The sequence below is a fragment of the Hippocampus comes genome, unplaced genomic scaffold (assembly GCF_001891065.2).
Source record: "Hippocampus comes isolate QL1 unplaced genomic scaffold, H_comes_QL1_v1.1 scaffold313, whole genome shotgun sequence".
Taxonomy (NCBI): domain Eukaryota; kingdom Metazoa; phylum Chordata; class Actinopteri; order Syngnathiformes; family Syngnathidae; genus Hippocampus; species Hippocampus comes.
In genome coordinates, this window is record NW_017805037.1 from 202,536 (window position 1) to 225,892 (window position 23,357).

General features: G+C 47.4%; 3 protein-coding genes and 1 long non-coding RNA gene across 6 annotated transcripts in view; 2 read left to right on the forward strand and 2 right to left on the reverse strand.

Moving 5' to 3' along the window:
* LOC109512319 (transmembrane protein 163-like) overlaps positions 1–7,827 on the reverse strand; it is an 18,724-nt gene extending 10,897 nt beyond the window's left edge. The window contains exons 1-3 of the mRNA XM_019863934.1: positions 7,715–7,827; positions 6,354–6,756; positions 3,995–4,114 (exon numbers count right to left, since the gene is read on the reverse strand). Coding sequence (XP_019719493.1) covers positions 3,995–4,114; positions 6,354–6,561 — 328 coding nt within the window. The 5' untranslated portion in view covers positions 6,562–6,756; positions 7,715–7,827. The remainder of the gene's footprint in view (positions 1–3,994; positions 4,115–6,353; positions 6,757–7,714) is intronic.
* A 276-nt stretch (positions 7,828–8,103) lies between these two features.
* Positions 8,104–12,180, forward strand: acmsd (aminocarboxymuconate semialdehyde decarboxylase). Of its 2 annotated transcripts, XM_019863912.1 has the most exons (10): positions 8,104–8,269; positions 8,912–8,956; positions 9,685–9,781; positions 9,874–9,923; positions 10,238–10,474; positions 10,642–10,735; positions 11,136–11,231; positions 11,309–11,481; positions 11,576–11,674; positions 11,778–12,180. In XM_019863912.1, exons 1-10 carry the CDS (start codon positions 8,201–8,203, stop codon positions 11,850–11,852), a joined length of 1,035 nt encoding a protein of 344 aa, XP_019719471.1. In that variant the 5' UTR covers positions 8,104–8,200; the 3' UTR covers positions 11,853–12,180. The 2 variants fall into 2 exon arrangements, with proteins under 2 accessions (XP_019719471.1, XP_019719473.1); XM_019863914.1 differs by lacking the exons at positions 8,104–8,269; positions 8,912–8,956 and adding an exon at positions 8,974–9,381 and having other exon boundaries at positions 9,670–9,781.
* An 832-nt stretch (positions 12,181–13,012) lies between these two features.
* ccnt2a (cyclin T2a) lies at positions 13,013–22,024 on the forward strand. Of its 2 annotated transcripts, XM_019863911.1 has the most exons (10): positions 13,022–13,553; positions 14,450–14,531; positions 14,640–14,768; positions 15,092–15,152; positions 15,922–15,984; positions 16,871–16,916; positions 18,462–18,625; positions 18,712–18,782; positions 19,401–20,715; positions 20,826–22,024. In XM_019863911.1, exons 1-10 carry the CDS (start codon positions 13,396–13,398, stop codon positions 20,897–20,899), a joined length of 2,163 nt encoding a protein of 720 aa, XP_019719470.1. In that variant the 5' UTR covers positions 13,022–13,395; the 3' UTR covers positions 20,900–22,024. The 2 variants fall into 2 exon arrangements, 1 of the variants encoding a protein (XP_019719470.1); XR_002167493.1 differs by lacking the exons at positions 18,712–18,782; positions 19,401–20,715; positions 20,826–22,024 and having other exon boundaries at positions 13,013–13,553; positions 16,871–17,318; positions 18,462–18,574.
* Positions 22,025–22,032: 8 nt separating this feature from the next.
* Positions 22,033–23,225, reverse strand: LOC109512306 (uncharacterized). Its single transcript, XR_002167496.1, has 2 exons — positions 22,836–23,225; positions 22,033–22,750 (listed from the first exon to the last, which is right to left on the reverse strand). It is a non-coding gene; the product is annotated as an uncharacterized LOC109512306 (long non-coding RNA).
* Positions 23,226–23,357: the final 132 nt, after the last annotated feature.

Below are 23,357 nucleotides of genomic sequence, written 5' to 3' on the forward strand. Positions count from 1 at the left end.
GAGCTCTCGGGGGGGGGGGGGGGGGGGGAGTCAAACGGCAGCACCGGCGTCTCCGCTTCTTCTGCACAATGCCCGCATAGTAAACAAGACGGCTCCTCACGACGAGCATCGCCGCACACATCGAGTCTGAGGCCTCATTCTGCTGTCTGGGATGCGCAATTATCTAAAGCAGGACGGGCAGTGTCAGAAAGTATGCGGGGGTCTCGAGGCGCCATTGTTAAGCTGTCATTTGTATCCGACACAACATTGAACCATGTCAAACTAAATGTTGGTGTTGGTTCGAATGACCTGGGGCAAAACGTGTACGGGTACCCACTTTATCATCGCATTGATACTGTATCGATCATCTCTTTGACAGTCGGTCAATGTGATCTCAAAGCGATAGCTGGATGACTTTCCTCGTCTTCAAAAAGCGCGTTTGGCTTCAAAGTTTGGCCCGTTTCCATCCACGTGCCAAATAACACATTCGAGCTATATATAGACTCCTTCCACATAGTCACGGCTAAAAATAGAGCCAACGGGGAGGGGAGGAAAATGAATAAATGATTGTGTTTTCGTGTGCGAGACAGACGAGGGGGGAGGTGCGGGCGAGGGCCGTATTTGTTGTTTGAGTGAAGTGGAGCCAGAGAGGAGAAAATGGCAGAGAAGAAGAAGTGAAGGGAGTGGGTGTGACTGAGGTGCCCACGGGAGTCCATTGCAGGGGTGGGGGGTGTGCGGGGGGGCGGTGGAGGGGGGGGGGCACAGCTGCGGCAAGGCGGGCAAATGTTTCTACCGCCTCAGCCTGCATGTGATGAATGGCCTGCTGACACCACTGTTGTTGTTTTATTTTTTTTTTAATCTCAGTCGGTGGACGGCGGAGTCAGCGTAATGATCACAAGAATACGTAGTGACGGTCTCAGGACTTTTTGCCGTGACGGCACGGCGTCAGTTTATTCAAATACACGAATACTTCTTGTCAAACTGGACTGTCGGCTACACAGAAGGCCCATTTCTCTCAAATATTTTTCAGAATCTGAATCGGTGTGGTGCTTTGCCGACATGGTCCGTCCACCTGACGGGTGCGGCGTTGTTTCCGTCAACCTTTTGATGGCGTCGCACACGGTGCACGCTAGAAAGAAATCTCAGTGGACTTCTAAATGGTAAAGCGTTGGAGCGCTCTTTTGCCCTGTCGCTTTGAGTAACGTGACACCCCGTCGGCCTGGCAGCAGCCTCGTTCCTATCCGGTGCCTAAGAAGGCTTTGTTTTCCCTTCCGGTCACTGATTTCCATCCACATGCACAGCATGTATCCATCCCTCCATCCATTTTCTAATGCGCTTCTCCTCACGAGGGTTGCGGTCATGCTGGGGCCTCTCCCAGCTGTCTTGGGGCAGGAGTCGGGGCCCGCCCTGAACTGGCAGGGCACACATAGACAAACAAACGTTCCTGCTCACACTCACACCTGAGGACAATTCCGAGTGGCCAATCAACCTGCCATGCGTGTTTTTGGCATGCCGGCGGAAAGCGGAGTACCCGGAGAAAACCCACGGAGCCGTGGGGAGAACACGCAAACTCCACACGGGAAGGCCGGCGATCATTGCACCTCTGTGCTGCGAGGCCGACGCGCTAACCACTCGACTGCCGTGCTGGGGGGATTTATTTATAACTCTGTCGGTCTTTTGCTTTGCGCATCTGGGTTGGAGCTCAATAATTGCAGAGGTTCTGCAGGCAGCAATAAAGTGGGAGGGTGCCATTTGCAGAGGAAGCGCGGCCGCTGTCTTCAACTGGGTCGACACGGGCTGATTTTTAACATGTGAGAGACCCCACACGTGTTTACGGTTCTTCTAATGCGTGGGGGACTCCGAAGGAGCAACGCAAAATTGCTCGCCACCTTTCGCAATTGCCTTTGTGCCCGAACGGCTGAGCCGGCCGGCTCGCCTCTTGCCTATAGAAGTCAATTAGAAAAGCTTGCAGCCAGGAAGACAACAAAGTAGGTAGGTCAGGTTGGGAACGAAGGCGCAGACGTGTTGAGACATCACAGAAAGGAGACGGAGAAAGGAACGAGCAGAAACTAGGGCGGGGGTGTTGTTTAAAGCGGAGCCGTCGCAACTACCCGACGCCGGCTGGCGCCTGCCGAGATTCGTCCCGCGTCACGGCTTCGCGTCATCTTTCTCTTCCTCTGCGTCTCGCAGCCTCGCTTCCTGTGGCTCAGACGGCATCGCTGCTTTCCATGTCGGCAAGGTGAGGCCGCCCAACGATCGATTTCTTCACGGTGAACCCGTGACCCGTCCCCTGACTGCAGACAGTCCTACCGAGAGCGGCGGCCCGCTCTTCACGCCTCCTTCCAAATGAGTCCTGGAGTCTCGAGTTCGGCGTTTTGATGCAGCTCGTCAAATTTCCTGCCAAAATAATCTTCCTTCCTCTTCCACGTGATTTTGGTTTCACGAGCCTCGTCCTCGACCGTGCTGCCAGATCGTCGGTAGCCATCAATGAGTTTGGACTTTAAAGAAAGACCGCCCGCTTTAAGGGCGCCGATTCGTCACATCCTGAGTGAAGATGTGACCAAGATTGATTTGGTAGCATCCGGTCATCTTCAACTTTATTGTCTAAAACTGTGAAATGCGCGATTTGTTCTCCTTCCTGTCTGGGGACGGCAACAGATAATCAATCTGTGACGATTTGAACATGTGTGTGCTCGGCCTTTGATGATAGTGACAAAGTTTGTTGCGTTGAGATACGTTTGCGATCGTGGAGTGGACCGGATGGGAAAAGCCCCACAAAAAAGTACTTTACTATTCTCTGAAATGCGAAATACGACAGCAACGATTTGAAATGCCAACATTGACTGATGACCCGATGACCTTTGCCTCTCATCCTGCGAACATCTGTTTGAAGCCACAAACAGGCGTCCGATCGAAATGAGGTGTGACTCGGGACATGACGGCATGCCGGGAAGTGGAAGTGTGCAGATGCAACCAACATCACGCGGCACTTTGCCGTTTGACCGACGCTGAGTCAAGATGACAAAGCAACCTCCCGTGGCGTGACCGTCGCGTCGCAATAATACGCGAGGGGCACCCTCGGCGTCATGTGATGACGACGACAAAACCAAAACATCGACCTTTGACAGCATCGCGGGGATCACATGAATGACTGCGTTGACTTCCTCAAAAGAGGTTTTAAGATGCGGCGGTTGACTAAAATCACGAGAAAAAAAACAAACGTTGACATTTGACAAGTGCAATGAACAAAAACAAGGGATGGGGAAAAGGCCAGCAGTCAGGTTTTCTTAAAATCCTGTTGTTCGGTTATACATTCCATCCACATTTCTAGATGGCAAATGAAAGGCCTCATCGGTTGTTCAAGGCTTCAAATTAAAGGCCAGACGGCATTTTCCATCAACAAATTTTGCCCGAGGAGCTGAGAAGCGGGGCAGCCCAGTGATCCAGTGGTTAGCGCGTCGACCTCACAGTGCAGAGGACGTGGGTTCGATCCCGGCTCCGGCCTCCCTGTGTGGAATTTGCATGTTCTCCCCGGGCCTGTGTGGGTTTTCTCCGGGTACTCCGGTTTCCTCCCTCATTCCAAAAACATGCATGGAACACTCTAAATTGTCTCTAAATGTGAGTGTGAGCGCGGATGGTTCATCTGTGTGTGCCCTGCAATTGGCTGGCAACCGGTTCAGGGTGTCCCCCGCCCACTGCCCGAAGACAGCTGGGATAGGATAAAGCGGTTCAGAAAATGGATGGATGGATGGATGGAGCCAAGACGCACAAATCGGCGGCAATTTTTAAGTAAAAAACGCTCCAAATAGACTTTATCATCCCATATAAGCATTTGTCAGGTCCTGGCGTTGCAAAAGTCTCTCGAGCATGTCGGTTATTTCGACAGATGTTTTCATGACGACATCCTTTGTTGTAAGGAAGTGAAAACCGAAATCGCCTTGGTCAACGTTATAGCCACGGCGCCTGGCAATACTCTCGCTCTTCACGTGCACGACAAAGAATGTTGAACGCTTACTGAACGCCGTCACGGCCAGGATGAGGGTGACCACGATGGAGAGCCACGAGACCCAGAGTGCCTTCTTCCTGTAGTTCTGAGCTTCGTGAGGCTTCAGCCTCATGCTGCTCTCAAGGAGACCTGCAATTGCAAAACAATCCAATCAAATCAAATGCGGAGTCATTTTCAGGCTCAGGTCAAAAGTACGATGAAACAAAACCTTTCAGTTTACGCAAAAACTGACCTCCGTACAGTATATTGTATAAGAGTACAGTATTCCGTATTTGAGCAGACCTGCTGTTCGTGAAACAAGTTCACGTCAGCTAGCGACGGAAGCAAGGCCCTTGTTAACTAACATGGAGGAGCATTTTAACATGCAGCACCCAAATTCGAATTCCCCCCCTCGCGGTGGCCAGGTGCTTTTGATTCCTTTGCCTCAACCTCGCAGCTTTGACACAAACGAGCCTTTGCCTGAAGACAAAACCATCTCAGATTGTCCACCGCCCCGAGCACATCCGTCGTAGTGAAACATGAAACGACCTCTGCAGATTCATGCAGTATTCATGAGTCGGAACTTTTGCCCGGTAAACAGCATTTGCAGCTATTGCTCATTCCAACCAGCTGTGTTTCACATGGAATGTCATTGTCGCCTGTGGCCGGTTGAGGCAGACGGCGGGGTTGTTTATTTTCCTCTCGATGCGCCAGTAAGACAAATTTTTTTCATAATTTCGAATTGTGGTAGTTTGTCAATACCGTAAGCACGCTGCAATTGCTCGTGAACGGCATTTTTGCGTTTATTATTACAGTGGTTTCTGAAAGATATGAGTGACCTGGCTGCTAACGAAGAGCATCTATGTGGCACTGTTACAATGCTAAGACGCTGCCATCGACCATGCAGACATAGCATATTTTCTTTATCCTCTGTGAAGAGAAGCTGTTGGTCATTAAAAGTGAGTCATTAAAAGCAGTTTGTGCGCCTGCGTGATTTTATTATGCTGCCACCCGGTGGCCAAGTTACGCACACCAGAAGGAGCGACAATGAATTAATTCATGACACACAAAAAATTGAATTCTCAGAAAAATTCTGTTGAAGTCCACTGAATTTTTATGCTTTATTCAGAGTTCATTTCTGACTCGTAGAATTGCAAATTTTGAAATTAGGTCAATTCAAGATTATAAAATACATACTTGAATCATACCAAGTACAAAGTGAGCTTTCACAGCTCCGACGAATAATAAAAGTTCTTTTTGTTTCCTCATATTTGAGTCATTCGAACAGGCTGCCTCGGTTAAACGTCATGAAAAAGGTGCAACGTCTCCCTCGCAATCACCAACAGGAAATCAGCCTGACAGGTGGTAGCACAAATGAAGTTACAGGTAGCTTTGGGGATTGACTGAATAACAACACGGGGCCCACTTCTCTACGATGGAATGTTTAGTGCCACTAGCGCATACAATGAATGGGATTAGAAATGTCCAAACATCATACACATAATCTCTTTCATACACAAATACACAGAAAAGGATTTACTGCATGTGACTGCATGGTACCACAGTGGCTTGAAGGCACAAATGTCCGTGCAGCCTCAGGCTCTGTCTTGTGCAGCATGTTTATCATTAAAAAAAAAAAAAGTGTTATTCATGCATTCACAGGTTTTCCAGGCATTCAAAAATGTCAACGCTTCTTCAAATTAGAATGACAAGCCATAACCGATTCGAACCATTTTTCCTACTTTTTGAACATTTTCACATCTTCCACTGGAGGATTCACAAACTAATGATGACGTCTAACATGCTCCTTGTATTGAACAGAGGACCGGTATGACTTCAAAATGTTCATCCCCGATCAATAAAATGTATTTTGATTCCTCATTTTCCAAGAAAATTCCCAAATTAATGGAGAAATTCTACAAAATGTCCCTATTCATCTTTTTTTTCTCCATCTCTTATTTCATTCTACAGCATTTCAGTTCAGCGTCAGGCGGCGTACACCCTGGACTGGTCGCCAGCCAACATACTTCAGAGGCAAACCCAGTAAAACCCACATTCACTCCTACTTCGTGTTCCATGAACCTAACGGGCATTTTTCTAGTCTGAGAAAGCAGCCAACATCACCAGCAGGACAGACGCAAAACAGATTCAAACCCTGAACCAAGAGCTGCAACGCAGACATGCTAGCCACTAACACACCGTGCCCCCCACATATATTTGTCTTTGACCCTCTCAGATGAGGAAGCTACTCTTAAAATTCAGACTTATTCATTATTCAAATAACAACAGGCTAAAAAATCCTCCGCTCATTTCCCCAGGTAGGGGGGGTCGGGTGGGGAGCGTTTAAATCCCCCCAAAACTGGAGATGTGAAAGAGAGAGCTCGTGTACCTTCTCCCTCCACACTGTCGGTGATTTTCATCTCTTGGCCGGAGGTGAGCGCCTCATGCTGGACGGGGCTCTTGACGTGCTGTTGCTGGTTGTTGTGGTTGTGGTGGTTGTTGCCGAAGGCATCCGGGGCGCACTGGCCGTTCCGCACTGCGCCCGGAGTCGGATCCACTATGGTCATGTCCGGGACTTGGTAGGCCGGGTCTGTCATTGCTTTGCTGGCTTGCTTCGAGTTCTATTGTAGTTTGAGAGTGGAGCGGCAGCAGCGGCAGCACAGACGACGACTACGACGACGACGACGAGGAGGAGGGGGATGGATGCTTGAGAGCGCAGCAGACATCCACGCGCGAAGGGTATAACCACTCCAGTGCCGGCTCGATCGACGACGTGGGGCGGAGGAGGAGGGCTGTCAGAGATGGCGATGCGGTGTGAGATAACAAAAAAAAAAAAGAAAAAAGCAAAGAAAAAAAAAAGATCGATCCTCCAGGAGTGCAACTTGTGACCTGCACACTAAACAGGGGCGTGAATCGAAGCAGGCTAAGTGCGATCTAAGCAGGCGGGAGACAGTTCGGGGTGAGATGCAGCGATGCGATACGCGGCACAGTGCAGTGAGGCGGACGGGAGCCTCCTATCCCCCCCCCCCTCCCCCTTTTTCTACCCTTCGCTCAAGTTTGCATGAACCCCGCGCACCGACTAAAAGCCGCCAGTCGCGCAGCCGGACATGAATAAACCAACAAGCACCTTTTGAGAATGGATTGCTTTTGGTGAAGTTGATTTGTTCACAAAACTGGGAGTCGAATAAGATGCTTGGAATCCAGTTCCACATTTTTTGAATGGTAAACTAGAGTGTTTCATTGCCAGTGACGTCAACTATGTTTACGGACACAAAAAAAAAAAAAAATGAAGCCCCCAAATAAAAGAACATTCTTACAACTGGGAAACAAGGAGGAGGCTCGGTTATGTTCCGGCGTTGCTTTGCTCTATCCAGCATTGGGTGTTTTGGATATGTACAGGGTACGAAGAAATTACAAGACTATCAAGGCAACCTGGAGCAAAATGTGCACTCAGGAGTAGTTTCCCTCAAACCTGAGACAGATGGAAAAGTTCCAGCGATTGTGTGGCAGAATACTACCAACAATTATGCCCCCGTGTCAGCACTCTTTTTTTGATTGTCGGTCTTTTGGGCGAAACAGGATTGAAGCATCACAAAGGGTGTGTCTAATTTAGCTCTTCAATGCATGTCCAATTGTTGATAGCAGGCGTTCATCAGTTAATGGCTTCATATCCTGTTCTCACACAGTCAAAACTGTGTGGGACAGGCCAAAGCAGTCTCGTGAGAGCTGAAGCTGACACAATTGGCTTACACGCATTGGAACCGCAGACAGAGGAGGTGGTAAGTCCGGTCACAATCATCTTCATATTTACGTATCACTTGATCATGTGGCAGCCGAGGGACTGCGTGTTAACAAGAACCACCGCCCTGATGAAACAATGGGTGGAAAAAAAAATACGACGTTTACAACATCAGTGAATAAATGAATTTGCAAATGCCACTTGTGCTATTTCTTGCCCATGAAAGCTGCAATGGCGCAACAGTCATTTAAAAAACTGAATCAGTCACTTCTGCATTAAAAAAAAAGCCCATTCAGTCCATCGTATTGTCTTGTTTTATGGAATAGGAATCACACAAGCAGTCCATCGAGAAAACAACACGGTCGTAAGCTCGGTTAATAAATGACAGCAGCGGTCCTTTCACCTGCCGGTCATTGCTTTCCAACTGAGGGTGGGGACTGATTTTGCCGGACTTCCTCCCTGTTATTACATTGGCGGTGCGGCCAACAGACCTCCACATGTCCAAAAGGATGAAGGTTGATATACATAATCATATTTTACCCAAGGAATGGCCCGATTTGAAGAAGGTAGGAGGGACAACGGCATATTCACGGGACGCACATTTGAATGAACTTGTTGCGATCCACGCAGTCCGCGAAGCCAGATTTTCTTTGACTCAATCACAAACGTACATGTACTGTATTTGTGTTTTATTTTATAATTGCCATTAAAAAGCCCCAGACGATTGCCGTTTGTGTTCAACGGGACAGCGCTCGCCAGACGTCGGCAGCGTCGTCTGCGAATACGCTAAACCGTAATCGATAACTAGCCGTGCTTGGCATTCGTTAATGTTTGGCCAACTTTATTGCTGGAGGAGATAACTTCTTTTTTTTTCTTTTTGTGTCTCTTTAGGCTTTACAGTGTACAATAAGGCTCACAGCCTCTTGCCATTACAACCAATCAGACACGAATCCTAAATTGATCGAAAACGCTCACATGGATCCAATCTCGATTTAGCTGGACTGTAATGTTGAAAATGTACACCTTGGCACAAATGAGTCGAAACTTGTATTTCGATCTACGGTACTGTAATTCGTTTCTCAGTCCAAAATCATGCAACGGACTTGAGGCTGTTCCACATGAGGGAACCCATGTAGCGCAAAAAGATTTCACATTTCATCGATCGACTTCTCTGAGATCCACTGTGATGTGGCCCTTGTGTGTTTCAGAGGTACGGCTACGATGGCTTCGTCCAGCTTCAGCATCACTGCAAGGTGAGTCGAGCGCGGCGTGAATTGTCTTGCAATCACATTCGGCTGCAACCCAGCAGAACCTGAGGCGGCTCTCGCGTGCACAAGATGGATGAGTTTGGGTCTCACCCTTGCCTGCAAATGCCGGGAAGGAAGGCAGCGTGCTCATTTTCATATCTCAAGGGGAAATCCGTTGTATGTTTGTGCTGCAAACTGCACACGGGCGTGCTGGTCTGACACCCTTTTGGGTCATCAGCACTTCGCTGTCTGAATTCGGCGTCTGGAGCAAAAGGTTCATTGGCCGTCTGCTGCCATCGTGTGGCTGTTAGGCAGCCGACACGGGTTCAACTTGTTTGTTGATTCCCATGAACGCAGCTGACGCCGACGGTCGCAGAAGGGGAACTTCGGTCCTCATTGGCCGGTAACCTGGTCCCAAAAGGATCGGCTCACCGACGAGCTCTGCAGAAGCCTGATCATGATCCTTATTATTTAAATCAAGTGTGATGGAGGAAGAAGACATCTAAAAAAAAAAAAAAAAGGAGGAAGGACCGGAGTTGGTGACCCCTGATTTAGTGGAAAATCTGAGGTTTGCCCACAGAGGACGTCAAAGCTGGCTTTCTTTTCCGGTCATTTTCAAGTCATCACAAAGCCCAACTCTCGACCAAATGGGACATATGACGGAAAGATATTTTTTCAATGTGAAAATATAAAGAGCACATTGGTATCACTTGAGAATTGCAACTGTGTTTCAGGGTGAGGCAAATATGATGAAGGACGGGAAGCTGTTTCGTGTGGTCCAAGAGAACTGCTGGGACGCAGACGCACGGATACGAGACATGGATCGACATGGTAATGGAGGCTGCCTCCTGCGGCACGTCAGTCCACGGGCACAAAACGCGTGAGTGAACTCAAGGGGACTTTTTGATGATGGCAATTTTCAGGTGTGACGGTTCAAGCCCTTTCCACTGTTCCCGTCATGTTCAGCTACTGGGTAAGATGCACCCGCACCTTTTTTTCTTCATCCCTTTGGGACACCAACAGTCTGGCTAATATCAGGGGTCAGCGACTCTGGTCCTTGAGGCCCCCCTATCCTAATGCTTGACACGTTTCCAGTCCTCCAACATGCCTTTTATCTATTCGTCAAAATCGTTACCAGCTTTCTACTAAGCGTGCCGATGAGCTGATCATTTGAATCAAGTGTGTCGGGGGAGGGGAAACATCTCAAACGTGCAAGGTAGGGACCCTCGAGGACCGGCGTCGGTGACCCCCGACTTCTAGGAACTAATTGGGCTGTTTCATTTTCAGGCCAAGCCGCACGACACCCTGGACCTTTGTGTCCTCTTGAATGACAATTTGGCCCAAACGGTGCGCAGCCACCCCAAAAGGTTTGTGGGCTTGGCAACGCTGCCCATGCAAGCGCCCGACCTGGCCGTGCTGGAGATGCGGCGCTGCGTCAGGGAACTGGGTTTCCCCGGCGTGCAGATCGGCTCACATATCAACCACTGGAACCTCGACGCGGCTGACTTGGATCCCTTCTATGCTGTAAGAATTTTGCTTACTGGCGGGCGTCCCGGTAGAAGCTTTGCGATCGTGTTTGTAGATGAGACCACATTTGCCCCCCCCCCACGTTCCATCGCTTCACAACCTTCTTGGAGGTCACGTGTTTGCTCATTAACAAATCCAAATGCTGCATTCTATTTCCCACGCAGGAAGCCGAAGAGCTGAATTGCTCCATTTTTGTGCACCCGTGGGACATGCAGACGGATGGGAGGATGGCTAAGTATTGGCTGCCCTGGCTGGTGGGTGAGGGAGATGGAGTACAAATAGGATATAGTGGATATTGCGTCCAGCTCGAGTAAATCAACGCATGCGTGTGTGTGTGTATGTGCACGGGTGTGTCTAAAATCACACATCCGAGATCCAAATGAATGATTCATTCAAAATCATGAAAAAAGGTGGCGTAATGAGTGCCCGCTTAACATGCGCTTGTAATATTGTAGTGGAAAACTGAAAGGATCAAATTTAAGCTCTATTTTACACTGAAATAGGACATGAGAATGTGCATTAAGTGATGGAGACATCATTTTGCTACTGTTTAAATCGAGAGCTGCATTTGTCCAATCCATGAATAGGAAATTTGCACTGCATTTATTGCGAAATGCCACCAATTTGGACTTCCGTATTTCTCGTATCCACCAAAAAGGCATGCCGACAGAGACAACGATGGCTATTTGCTCAATGATTTTTGGAGGCGTCTTTGAGAGATTTCCGAAACTGAAAGTCTGCTTCGCTCACGGAGGTAAATAAGACGTTTCATAAGTGAGCGGCCACGCTTTCTCAACGACAATAAAAATGTATTCCTCATTGTTTGAACAGGAGGCTCCTTCCCTTTCTCGATTGGTAGAATTGAACACGGCCATAAAGTTCGGCCTGACTTGTGCGCTGTGGACAACAAGTGCAATCCCCGGAAATACCTGGGATCTTTTTACACCGACTCCCTGGTTCACGACCCCGTCTCCCTCAAGTTGCTGACTGACGTCATCGGAAAAGTAAGCCGCATGCCGTGCCTTGTGCCAGAAAAGACCCCCTGCACTGTGACGGGACAGCGTGGGGGATTGGAGCTTGACCTGCTTTCTTTCTCAGGATAAAGTCATGCTTGGAACGGATTACCCATTCCCACTGGGCGAGCTCCAACCTGGATCTCTGATTGAGTCGATGACAGAATTTGATGAGACACTGAAGGTAGTTATCATGTTTGACAATGTACCTTAAGGCGGCTCCATTTGCTGCGTCTGCTGGGTTACTGCGCGTTTTTGTCACCAACAACTGTCTTTTTGTTTTACAGGACAAGTTACTAGCTGGGAATGCCCTGGAGTTTCTGGGCCTCAAAAAAGAAACATTTGAGTCACAAGGAGAGTGACTCCAAGCTTTGACGGAGTTCAAATCTCGTGGTCATAGTTGATTCAGACTCTGTTGTTGTTGATGGTTGCTTTTTTAGCAGTGATTTTAATTATTCCATTTCAGAAATTTGAAATTCAATAAGTGAGAAAAGAAACAACTAGACAAGAATATGTTTGGGCGAAATGGAATACGTTACAGTTTCTTAAGCAGACTTTGTAATGCAGCCAACACAATCAAAACGTATGATGTGCTGGGTTGTTTTATTGCAAAAATTCCAACATTAATCATACCAATTTTTGTGAACTGTGCATGAGCTACAAAAATTTCAATGATCAATAAAACACTTAACAAAACATGTATTTGTGTGTGTATATATATATATATATATATATGTGCAGACACACACTAACTTTTAAATCAATGGATTCAATTAAAAAGTAAAGGCAGGTCTGATGGTGGTTTTGTGCTTCTTGGGGTTTGTTGCCTGATGCATTAATGTGAGAATAAAGGCAACTTGGGACAGTTTTTGCAAGTTACTTGAAAGTGACCTGATCAGTTTAAAATTGAGAGTAAATAGAGGTGTGGTGAAATTTTATGATAAATCAAATGAAACATATGAAAAAGTGAATTATATTTGAGTCGTTCATTTCAGAAAGTGTCCATCAAAATGTATAGGCCATTTCAGCATGATGTCATACCTTCCTTGTGGCCAAAAGTGAGCTTTCTCTGATGACACCACCATGGTAAACAAACCCCTTTATGTCATTTGATCAAGGTAGGGTAAGGTCATTGAGAAAACAGGAGAAACGGCTTGAAAGATGACTTCATTAGTCTTCTTTACTGCTCGAGTTTGAATATGCGAAATAACAGTTGAAAAGAAGATGTGACATTAGTCAATTGCTTCAGAATGGCGGCCGTAATTTATATTGCAACAAGTAAGTGGATTCAAAAATTGACCAAATTGAAATTCAAACGTAGTGCATTTTCATTGAGGGACTGGCTGACTAAATTACCATTCCGTTGGTCTAATTAATGTGAGAGAATAAGGAATGCTCTTTTGTCAGTGAAACGGAGAGTGTGCCGTAGCGATAATGTTCGCTCGCAAGCTAGCAATTAAGTAGTCTAAATTGTTTTAAATTAAGTTATTCAAAGCCACCCCAGCCAAACATTTTATACATACCTCGGAAAGAGCCTTCCACAAACTTGATGATGGAGGTCTGGATCCGATATCACCACGTGGCCTTGCTTTTTAGCCTTCATTTTAGGACATTAATAAATATCGGAACGTTGTAAGCATTCCTGGTATGAACTTGTTTGTATCAAGCAAACAACAAAAAGCGAAACAACACAACCACCCGGATCTCACCCTCGAAAGGCGTCTATATCAGTGTTATTGTTTCCTAATTGTTTAGCCTGGTTGTCTTTGCTTAACCCCTCAGTATGTAAATAAAGTCGATTTCAATGTACCTGTATTTCATTCTCATTCGATTTGAAATGATTTTCCGCGGTTTCCGGTCGTCCGCCGACGTCATCTCCGCGTTCTCCGTGACTGTCGAAGAGCAATGGCGGCGAGCCGGGGATCTTCTTCGAGATGGGTTTTCAGCCGGGAGCAGCTCGAAAGCACGCCGTCTCGCCGATGCGGAGTAGAACCGGACCGAGAGCTGTCTTACCGGCAACAAGCGGCGAATCTGATCCAAGACATGGGACAGAGACTCAATGTGTATCCTTCGTAAACAAACCGCTTCTGAGGCCAGACGCGGAAGCTAATGTACGATCCGATCGGAACCCCGGTGCGGATCTGACGTCTTTGTTTTTGCACAGTTGAAGAGGGATGACTTAGTTTGAAGCGCGTTACGTAAATGGTTGGCTTTCCTTCGCAGCTAAGCCGACGGGAACGCGATGTGCTTAGCCGCGGCTGGCATGTAGCATGCTAACTCGCTAGCTGAAGGTTCGCGTTGATAAAAAGCAGGCCGTCGATCGTGTTTGGGGCTGTGTCAACTTAGTCAGCCACCTGTTCGCTAAAACCTGCCCCGGGGTTGCTCTTAATCCCGACGGAGAAGGACGCCCGAGATATGTGTTCGTCGCGCCTCACAGACCGACTGATATATCTGTGCACGAAGCGCCGTTTGCGCAACACTGAGGAATTTGGGCCGTGCCTAGAGCGGCTCTGCGGTTCCGACATAAGCACGTACGTGGTAGAGGCGACGCTCACTTACCGTCGCACTCATTGGTTAGCACATCTGCCTTACAGTCAAAAAAATGTGTCAACGAAACCGGCCTCAAATTATACAAAGAAATATAGACACTTGCTGCACTTACACGAATAGTACTCCAGCTTCTACCCAAATTTCCAGGTTAATGGACAACTTTAAACTGTGAACTGTAGTTTTATTTAAAATGCATGGGCAGGATGTTGAAGCCTAGAAATGTTTTTCAGGCAGTTTTTTTGTGTGTTCGTGTAGGTTAGTGACCGCAAGTTTAGACAAAAAAAAATTGTTGCCTTCGGATCTGAATTCCATTTTGAGCTGAAGACCTTTGGTACTTGTTTTTACCGGGACTGAAAAGAGATGATAAGTGAGCCAACAATGCAAATCTTTCCCTTGACGCACATTCCAGCTCTCAACTAACTATAAATACAGCAATTGTTTACATGCATAGATTTTACATGCACCACTCGTTCACCAAATTTCACAGGAATGTAAGTCCTATTGTCTTTTTCAACATTGATTTCATTGTTCCCCCTTTTTTTTAACCCATCGTTACTTGAAGACAGATATTCTAATATGTTTTGTTATTTCCATGACAGACAATATCTCCTACGACGCTATTTTTGGCTGCCAAAGTGGAAGAGCAGCCACGGAAACTGGAATATGTGATTAAAGTTGCGCACGCCTGCTTAAACCCGCAAGAATCGCCTCTTGACACTAAGAGTAATGTAAGTTAGGGGCTCACTCTGTCAAGTATGGTGTCAAGTTTTTTGGGGTTTTTCTCCCCTTCTCTTTTTTTTCTTTTCATGTTCCTTTCCGTATGTCACCTTTCCAGCCACCCATTGGCCACGGTTTCCCAATGTATAAGGCCGCGCCACTCCCCGTCGTCGGGGTCATTTTCGCTGTTGGCACGGTCCAAGCAGCTCCACGCGCTTAGGTTAAATAGCGTAATGGCCTCTCTGGTTTCAGCTTTGGTCATTTCAACTCAGCTGTTAGGTGAGATCATAGACTCATTACAATTGTTATGTAATGACTGTCTATCAAACTTCAGGCCTACCTCCAGCAAGCTCAAGAGCTGGTGATACTTGAATCCATAGTGCTGCAGACGCTTGGTAAGTAGTGGTGACCCGAGTGGATGATATGAGAGCGAGCGAGAGAGCGAGCACTACAGAATGTGTATCGTATACAATATTGGCTTACCACACCTGAGGGTTTCCTGTTAGTCCGTTTCTTTGTCAACTCAACATCGTCCGTTTGTTGTACTTTTGACTTGATGGATTGGCATTCAGGTGACATGTCATTCTTTTTTCAGTTCGCTCTCAGAGTGGCTTTCTCGGACGTCCAATTAAAGGGGACATAGGATGCGTTTTTTTTTTTTTTTTTTTTCCTAAACATAATTTCATTTCTCAAGTGTCTTTAGCAAAAGGTCTCTGATGATGTTTGTTGAAAACGCGGCTCATCAACCAGCCTGACCGTTAAAAATGTCAGAGGAGTAATTGTGTTGAGGAGGGACAATGTACATCGGCAGGTCGTCGATTCGGCAAAATTCCGAAGGGCTCGCTCATATCTGCGTTTTGGGAAATGTCTCTCAAAAGATCGACTTGGTTGCGTCATTCTTCAGAGACCCAACGACTGTACGATATTATTATGTAAAAAGCCATTCCAAAATCCATTTTCCATTGTGTGTCCCCTTTAAATCTGGGCGCTGGATTAATCGGTTTACTTCACCAAATTATTGACAGCCCCCAAAACCAAAATCCTCTGTCCCACTTCAACCCTCACTTGCCATTGTTTGCGCAGTCGGAATAACGGCGAGAGAAAAATGACACGTTACCTCCCAGCTGTCTGTGTTGAACTCACCTGTCATGTATTTTGTTCCAGGCTTTGAAATTACTATTGATCACCCACACACTGATGTGGTGAAATGTTCCCAGCTAGTGCGAGGTAGAGGCTTCTTTCTTTGCTTTTTGTGCCCTCTGCTCTTGTCCATGCCCTCCCCTTAAAATAGGCGCGCGGACCCGTGACAGCTCGATGACTTGATTGTACACCCGCTCACCTTGGAATACATTTTGACTTTGTTGGCTGATGATTGGACGCTCGAGACACACGCGAGGCCAAGTCCAAGACCGAATTGGAAGCATTTGCGCTCATGTCACAGTGATACTTTGTGTGACAGTGTCTGAGACGTCAACATTGGTCACTTGCTTGAATCTTCATGAATATAACTCAGATCACGCTGATACAGGATGTCGCAGTGGTCGCCGTACTCTTCCGTTTTTCTATTTTATTTTCAGGCATCATTTGGCCTGCCTTAGGCTTTTGGGTCTTTGTAAGAATGGCCTCCCCTTGCCCCCGCCTGGCCAGTTAACGGTGAAACAATGTTGCAGAATGTGGCAGCAAGTTTTCCGCCTCGGACTGCAGCTCAGTGCCTGTTTGAGGAGCTTTTTGGCTGTCGCGCTTCTCCGTAGTACGATTTACGCTATCCGTGGCAAGTTTCTCGAAACAGGATTTATTTTTGTTTGGGTTTTTTTTTAACCCCGGCACATGTTGCCCAGTTGTAAAAATCAGCCCGGCGTCAACCTTGTGCCACTCACAAGAAAGTGTCAGCGCAACCAAATTATAATTTGTGCTTCTTTTCAGTTTTGGTCTTGGCCGAATGCGTTTCAGTGGGCGTTAAAGCACAAAGTAAAAAACCCGACGTGTGATTTCCTCGCAAATCAAAAGAACGCAGACGGCACAAAAGCAAACGCTTTCCTGTTGTTGTTTTTGGAGCTTACGAAATTGTAACGGCTTTCCCCTGTCATGTGGTTTGTCTTTGTGTCTCCCACAGCGAGCAAGGATCTGGCACAGACTTCTTATTTCATGGCTACCAACAGGTTGTTATCCTGCCCCTCCTTTGTTGCACTTTGACTGCACACCGTTGCTTCCCGTAATGCAGGGTACCCTTTCAGTGTCCAACGGGCCCTCCTTGCGACGGTGGCTGTTGGGATGCCGGCCTGCGGCCCGCCGCCGCCCTCCCTCCTGCAAAAGGGGGAGGGCGGGACGGGGGCTGCTGGCTTGTGGCGTTCCCGGCCCCGGCCGCGGTGCGGTGTATTGTACAAGGGACCATGTGTTGGCACCGATGGGTTGAATGCAAGATGCGAAGTGTAGTGGTGCGCTTGAAACGCCACATGTTTGTTCGGTTGCGAAAAAGTGCAGAGTTCGAAAAGACACTTTGGTAGCCTGAATAGCCGCGAAAGATTTCACAGATGTAAACATTTCTCATAGAGGCCCTTCCGGTAAGTACCGCAAAATCATTTTTTCCAATTCTCCTCTTCATATTCATGTTCTGCATACGTTGACATATGATTCTCTGTCAATGCACATATTTCCTTCTACCTGTTTTGCACCCCCCCCAAAAAGAAATCATCAAACTAAGTTGAATCTTACCCATTAACGACCTGCGTGCTAAGGCTAGAATTTTGATGACCAAATTTGGAGGATGTGTGAAATGTTTTGGGTGACCACCATTGTTGCTTTTCAAGCTTGATTCGAAATGAATTTGAAAGTGGGTCCTTAAAGGGTTTGTTGAAATATGTCTCATGATTGGGAGATCTTTACATGAATCCATTTTTCTCCCCCAACTGAGCTAATACACCTTCTTCTAGGCAGTTTTCTGAGATGATTTTTTTTGCTTTGCTAATGCGAAGCCAAACGTAACTCAAAGGCACTTTTTTTTTCCAGCTGTGATCAATTTAGCCTTGATAGGGACAACTTGTCAGATCTCATACTGGATTGTTTGTTCTAACTGGGCTGTTCAAGTGAGCCCAACCTTCACTAAGTTGCCCGTATAGAGATGAACGACCTCCTTAGACTTAGCATTTGATTTTCCAAGTGTGGTTCATGCGGTCCAAGTCCAGGCTTTTGGACAGGCTAAGAAATCGAAACAATGATTGGCATCATAGCCGTCGCCATTTGTTGCCATGAATATATTTTAGATGTGGTTTTCTATGGCGACGGAAATAAAATTGTACGACAGAGGGTGTCCGTTGCATATTTCCAGCAGTGAATTCATGGTTAACCGATGCCCACGGCCATTTCTATTCCTCAGCCGATAGTCCAGTTCCTCCTCATTTCTTAAATTGCTAGACATGTCTTGTTTTACTGTTACTTATTTTTGTAATATGAACTCATCCAGTTTAAAACACTTTTTTTCCAGCTTTTTCTCATGTTTCTAAAAACAATGAATTAAACCCATTTGTGCCTTCTGTCCTCCTCTTTTGTTCACATGTGGGACCAATCCTGACCACGGCTGGAACGCCTCAATGCACTCATTCACGTCACATATGCATACACACACTCTCTCTCTCTCTCTCTCTCTCTCACACACACACTCTCTCTCACACTCTCTTTGTCCACGGGCATACATTCACACCCAACAGTCTACACCTCACTACATTCTGCCTCCAGTACAAGCCCACAGTGATTGCCTGTGTGTGTATTCACCTGGCGTGCAAGTGGTCCAACTGGGAGATCCCGGTGTCGACCGATGGCAAACACTGGTGGGTGTACGTGGACAGCTCCGTTACGCTTGAGCTGCTCGATGGTAAGACAAGGCGCTCGTGCACTTGCTTGCTCGTAACTGCCGCCGGAAAGAGGACCCAAGTAATGCAACTCTCTTCTGCTTGCCAGAGTTGACGCATGAGTTCCTGCAGATTTTGGAAAAGACGCCCAGCCGGTTAAAGAGAATACGCAACTGGAGAGTAAGACAAATCGCGTGTCTCTTCAATGCATCAAAGTGATCAATTTGGCACACATGCTGCGTGGGCAATACTGTGGATGACACCAGGAATACATAACATACCTTCCAGTGGTTCCGTATCTGAAAAAAATTTTCCCAACTGAAATGAACTCAAATGCTTCCGGAAAAAAAAACAACACATTTGAAACATGATATTCAAATAGTATGTGAAGAATTCCAGCTTTTGCAAGTTTCCGCCCTCCCCCTCCAATTTGGTGGATATCGGGCTGCTCCTTCTGGTGTGCACGACAATAGCTCATCAGTTGAATTTATGCCGCAACATGAGCCATTTTCTCATGGTTTTTGTGATGAGAACCAAAAGTTCTTACATCAATCAGCATTGTCCTGCCAAAAAGTTTTCTTAAGCATTCCGTGTTTACGTTTCTAAGTCACATCATACATTGAGATGAAGAAGAAGTGGATGAAAACAAGGTGGCCTAATAATTTTGTCCATGACTGTACATGATGGTCACGTTTGCCCAGTAAGCCACTGAAGCAGAAGTTCACAGAGGATAAAGAATATTTTCGGATTTTCTGATTCGGATAGTAGCATAGTAACCATGTTTTCCCTACATCGCAGGCAACCCAAGCTGCTAAGAAGCCCAAATGTGAGAGCAGCCAACTGACAGATTCCTCCATCGCCGGACCTTCGATGCTCCAAGACCATTCCCTGCTGGACGGCTCCCTTGTTGGAGTGCCCCGCTCGAGTTTTTCCAAAGCGGGTGGCGCCTTCGTGTCGATTTCTGCTCAGTCTGGAGGCGCGCCACTGTCTCTGAACTCCCTGGCTGGCCCTTACAACCCGCCCAGCCACAGTGAGTGGCCCCAGACCAACCTGAGTCAAGCGGGGTATTCTTCCAGCTGTATAAAACCGGAACCCCTCAGCACCTCTCACCAAGATCAGACACTGTCCTTGCAGGCGTCCGCTTCCACTTTGCATCCGCCTCCGTTAGCGATCAAGACCGAGAAAACCGCCGATGTTAACATCAAACAGGAACTCAAAGGAGCGTGCGCAAGCGGAGCCGGCAAGCATCAGCCGCCAACTTCATCATCTTATCTGCCGGCGCCGCAACACTCCTCTGCCCCCAAATTGTCGCTGGACAAATACAGAGAAAAACACGGCGCGGACGTCGCCGCCTCCGGGCAGAAAAGCCGACAGGAGCAGCAGCAGCCCGCGCTCACAGAGAACAACATGAGAGGGGATCCGTCGTCTTCCTCAAACTATGCACCGCCGTCTTTGAGCCAAGTCGATCACAGGAAGTATTCACAGACGCATCAAATGTCCCAAAGTGCCCATCATTTAGGTAGCGGGAGCAACACCTGCACTGCCTCGCCCATGAAGAATCGAGTTGCTTGCGCGGCGTCGGGGCAGGACAGGCGCCATCACGGTGACAAATGGGACAAAAGTTCCCTCAACCTCCACCTGGCAATTCCTGCCACTGGAGGAAGCTCCCAGCTGGACAGAAGCAAGGAGGAGCTCAAGATGAAAATCAAGGTTTCCTCCTCAGCAGAGCGCCACAGTTCATCGGACGAAGGCGGCGGTGGCACCGCCACCAACAACAGGAGTAAACATTCCAGTCCGCTCGTGAGCAAGGACAAAGCGCACCGAGGCGCAGATCACCGCTCTCACAAATACAGTCACCACAGCCAACACGCTCACAGCGGCAACGGACAAGGGGCCTCCGACGGCCTGTTCCGAGGTCCCCCGGGACTGCTCACGCTCGAAGGACTCGCGCTTCCTCATAGCGGATCTGCGTCTTTGACTTTGTCGTCGTCCCGAAAGAGGGCGCACTCCGAGGCCAACCACAACCAGCACCCTTCCTCCTCCTCCTCCTCCTCGTCCGCTTCTTCTTGCTCCAAACCAGGCAAACTCTCCAAGGGCGGCACTGGTGCTGCAGGTACTTGTTGCCCGCTTTCTCCTCCTCGCTCCTCTCCTCTAGCGCAGTGTGTCGCGTCTAGCTTTGCGGCGCTCTGGCTAACCTCCGCCTCCTCCTCCTGTTGCACTCAGGTGGGCTGCGGACCTCTCAGCAGTACCTCCCTCCTAGCGGGTCGCCCCGTGAAGTGGGAGACCAGAGACACTGAAGCCAAGCCTTCTGCAGCCATGCTTCCATCACATGGGAACTGCAAGAAACGACTCACAGTTCACACTACTATGCGCATCCCCCGATTAAGTGCCCTAGGCGCAAACCTGGGGGATTAAATACCCTTTATCCAATACCGAATGGCAGAACATTGTCAAAAGAAAAAAAAAGAATATATGTGGGCTTGCGATAGAAGAAGAAAAAACAAACAAGCGGAACATAAAGCCTCCGTACTCTGACCTCTGGGCTGTGATTGCCAGTCCCATCGTTCTCCCTGGTGTCGAATTGCTGCTGGTCTCTCCTTCCTGAAATGCGCTCAAGCGCACGCAGAGGTTGCGTGCGTGCGTGGGCGGCAGGTGGAAGTGTGTATTTACATTGACGGGACGCACCTCCCCCCACCCCCCTGCATTTCACATCTCCGTATAGGAAAACAAAAGTATTACAAGTTCCGTCGAAGGCGTGGACGAGGCGCCTTCCTCATTTTGTTCCTCTCGCTTTTCTATTTAAGTAAGTGTTATGCAATTTTAAGCGGCACGCCAACGGCCAGCCGGAGAGGAGTTGAACTTCTGTTGGTTGTCATTCCTCATTGCAATATCGATGGACGCGTTTTGTTTCAGTGTCGTTTCATTTCCCCTGGAACTTTGATTTGTTTTTCTACGCTCGAGTACCGTTTTGAGTTGCAAGTTTTTCCATCAAAGGGATGCTCGACATTCACAGCCAGTGGAGACAAATGTACATACGTTTTTGTATGTTTAGACAATTATAACGTGACTACTCAGGTTTGGAGCGACTTGTAATTATGACAATATAATTGTTAAAACATCTCTCTCAAAAAAGAAAAGCTCCATTGATAACCGATTGGTTAGCATTGGGAAGATGCAGTGTTCAAGAGGCATGTGCTTTTTACCGTATTATCCAAACGATAAAAGAAAAGCAGAAAGCAAACAAAAAGACAATTGTAGTGTGCCATGGAAATCTGTACTGTATAATCTCCTTTTGAAGTGCATCACACCTTATTAATGGGGCACCGAAGCCTTTGACTTGCCGGCCACGTTTACTCAACAGTACTATCTAGAAGAAAATCAGTTGTGAAATGCGCTCTTGTGTTTTTCTTGCCTTTTTTTTTTTTTTTTTAATCTCTTTCCCCTCCCCTCTGGGCAAATTTGGTAGAGTTGTCGTCCTTGATCCATTTGGTCCATTTGCAATAACCGTTGTCTCCGCATCAGTTGTTGACATTAAACTCTCTTCCTGAAATCTTGCCATGAAAACCGGGCGACTCTTCTGTCAGCTTGATTCTCCTCCAACCTCTTGAAGATGAATTTTGAAAAACGAGACTTATATTCAAGTCACTAAACGTTGGATTACCGCGTCCGCAATGAATTGGGGTGGTGCCACGCCGTCTTGTATTTGAACAGCAATTTTGGAAAAGTGTGAGGAAGAAGCACATGAGCTCGAACCCACAAACAGGAGAATTTTACTCCGTTTGTCTTGTGGTTGATCCAAAATCGAATCAACCCTCTGTGAAACTCGACCACAGACCCGAATTGTCATGACTGGCACCAAGTGATTTGTACAAAGTCAACCGGATTTTGCGGTTTTCGTAAAAGTGCTCCGCTTGTACGTTTCCGCTCTTCCGAACGCTCAAAGCATAATTCCAACGCAGTCTTCTAACACGAGCTGGCAAAACACGCCCTCGAATTGAGCTTTTGTAAGAACTTGTTACCTCCAGAGTCCATCTGGGTGACCACCGACGCTCTTTTTCTGAGCTGTACAAGAAGTCGCCCCGGTCCTGCTCCTTGGGATGAATGAATGTCGGAGCGGTTGGTCTGCAGATGGCCGCAGTCTTTGGTCACTAAAGGAAATACGATTCAGGTATCGGAAATTCACGTCACGCTTTCCATCAAATGTCATCTGCTTGGAGAGGGGCCATTTCTCACCTCGTCAAGCAACCTCTTTGGCGCCCTGTGAGAATCCCTCCGGCAAAGATGGCATCGCTCTTCTTTTGGCCCCGATGTACAACAAGGCCGCTATCTCGATCGAAGTACAAAGTCGGCTCAAAGTTCCAGGAGTGCCTTTCTTAAAAAAAAAGTATTGATGGGAAATCCAACTGTAGGGATCGATACGGCCACTAGATGGCGGTAACAGACAATGCAAATTAATGGAATCATGCATGCACCTGCCTTAAACCAGCCAACATCGAAACCTACCAATAAACCAACATTAACTTCGTCCCTAAACTACACCCTAAGTAGTTTGGCACCAACACTTGACTTTTTTTCCTTGTATTTATTCGATTTGCCAAGCTTACCTCTTCCTCTTCATTTGGCATTGTTACTACGCAACTTGAAAAAAAAAAAAGACAAAATTAAAATTTAGAATAAGGTCCACATTTCAGTTAAAGTTGACGGTTACAAGTCTCGGATGAGCCAATGGAAAAGTACCGTAACGAATGCATCCCC

What these genes read in the sequence shown, in the direction of transcription:
- acmsd (XM_019863912.1), top strand. Translation starts at nt 8,201, where the DNA reads ATGTCCAAAAGGATGAAGGTTGATATACATAATCATATTTTACCCAAG. An exon ending in ACGAGACATGGATCGACATG is followed by an intron (nt 9,782 to 9,873) that starts GTAATGGAGGCT and finishes GGCAATTTTCAG; the next exon opens with GTGTGACGGTTCAAGCCCTT. An exon ending in AATTTGATGAGACACTGAAG is followed by an intron (nt 11,675 to 11,777) that starts GTAGTTATCATG and finishes TTTGTTTTACAG; the next exon opens with GACAAGTTACTAGCTGGGAA.
- ccnt2a (XM_019863911.1), top strand. Translation starts at nt 13,396, where the DNA reads ATGGCGGCGAGCCGGGGATCTTCTTCGAGATGGGTTTTCAGCCGGGAG. An exon ending in ATGTTCCCAGCTAGTGCGAG is followed by an intron (nt 15,985 to 16,870) that starts GTAGAGGCTTCT and finishes TGTCTCCCACAG; the next exon opens with CGAGCAAGGATCTGGCACAG. An exon ending in GGGCGGCACTGGTGCTGCAG is followed by an intron (nt 20,716 to 20,825) that starts GTACTTGTTGCC and finishes TGTTGCACTCAG; the next exon opens with GTGGGCTGCGGACCTCTCAG.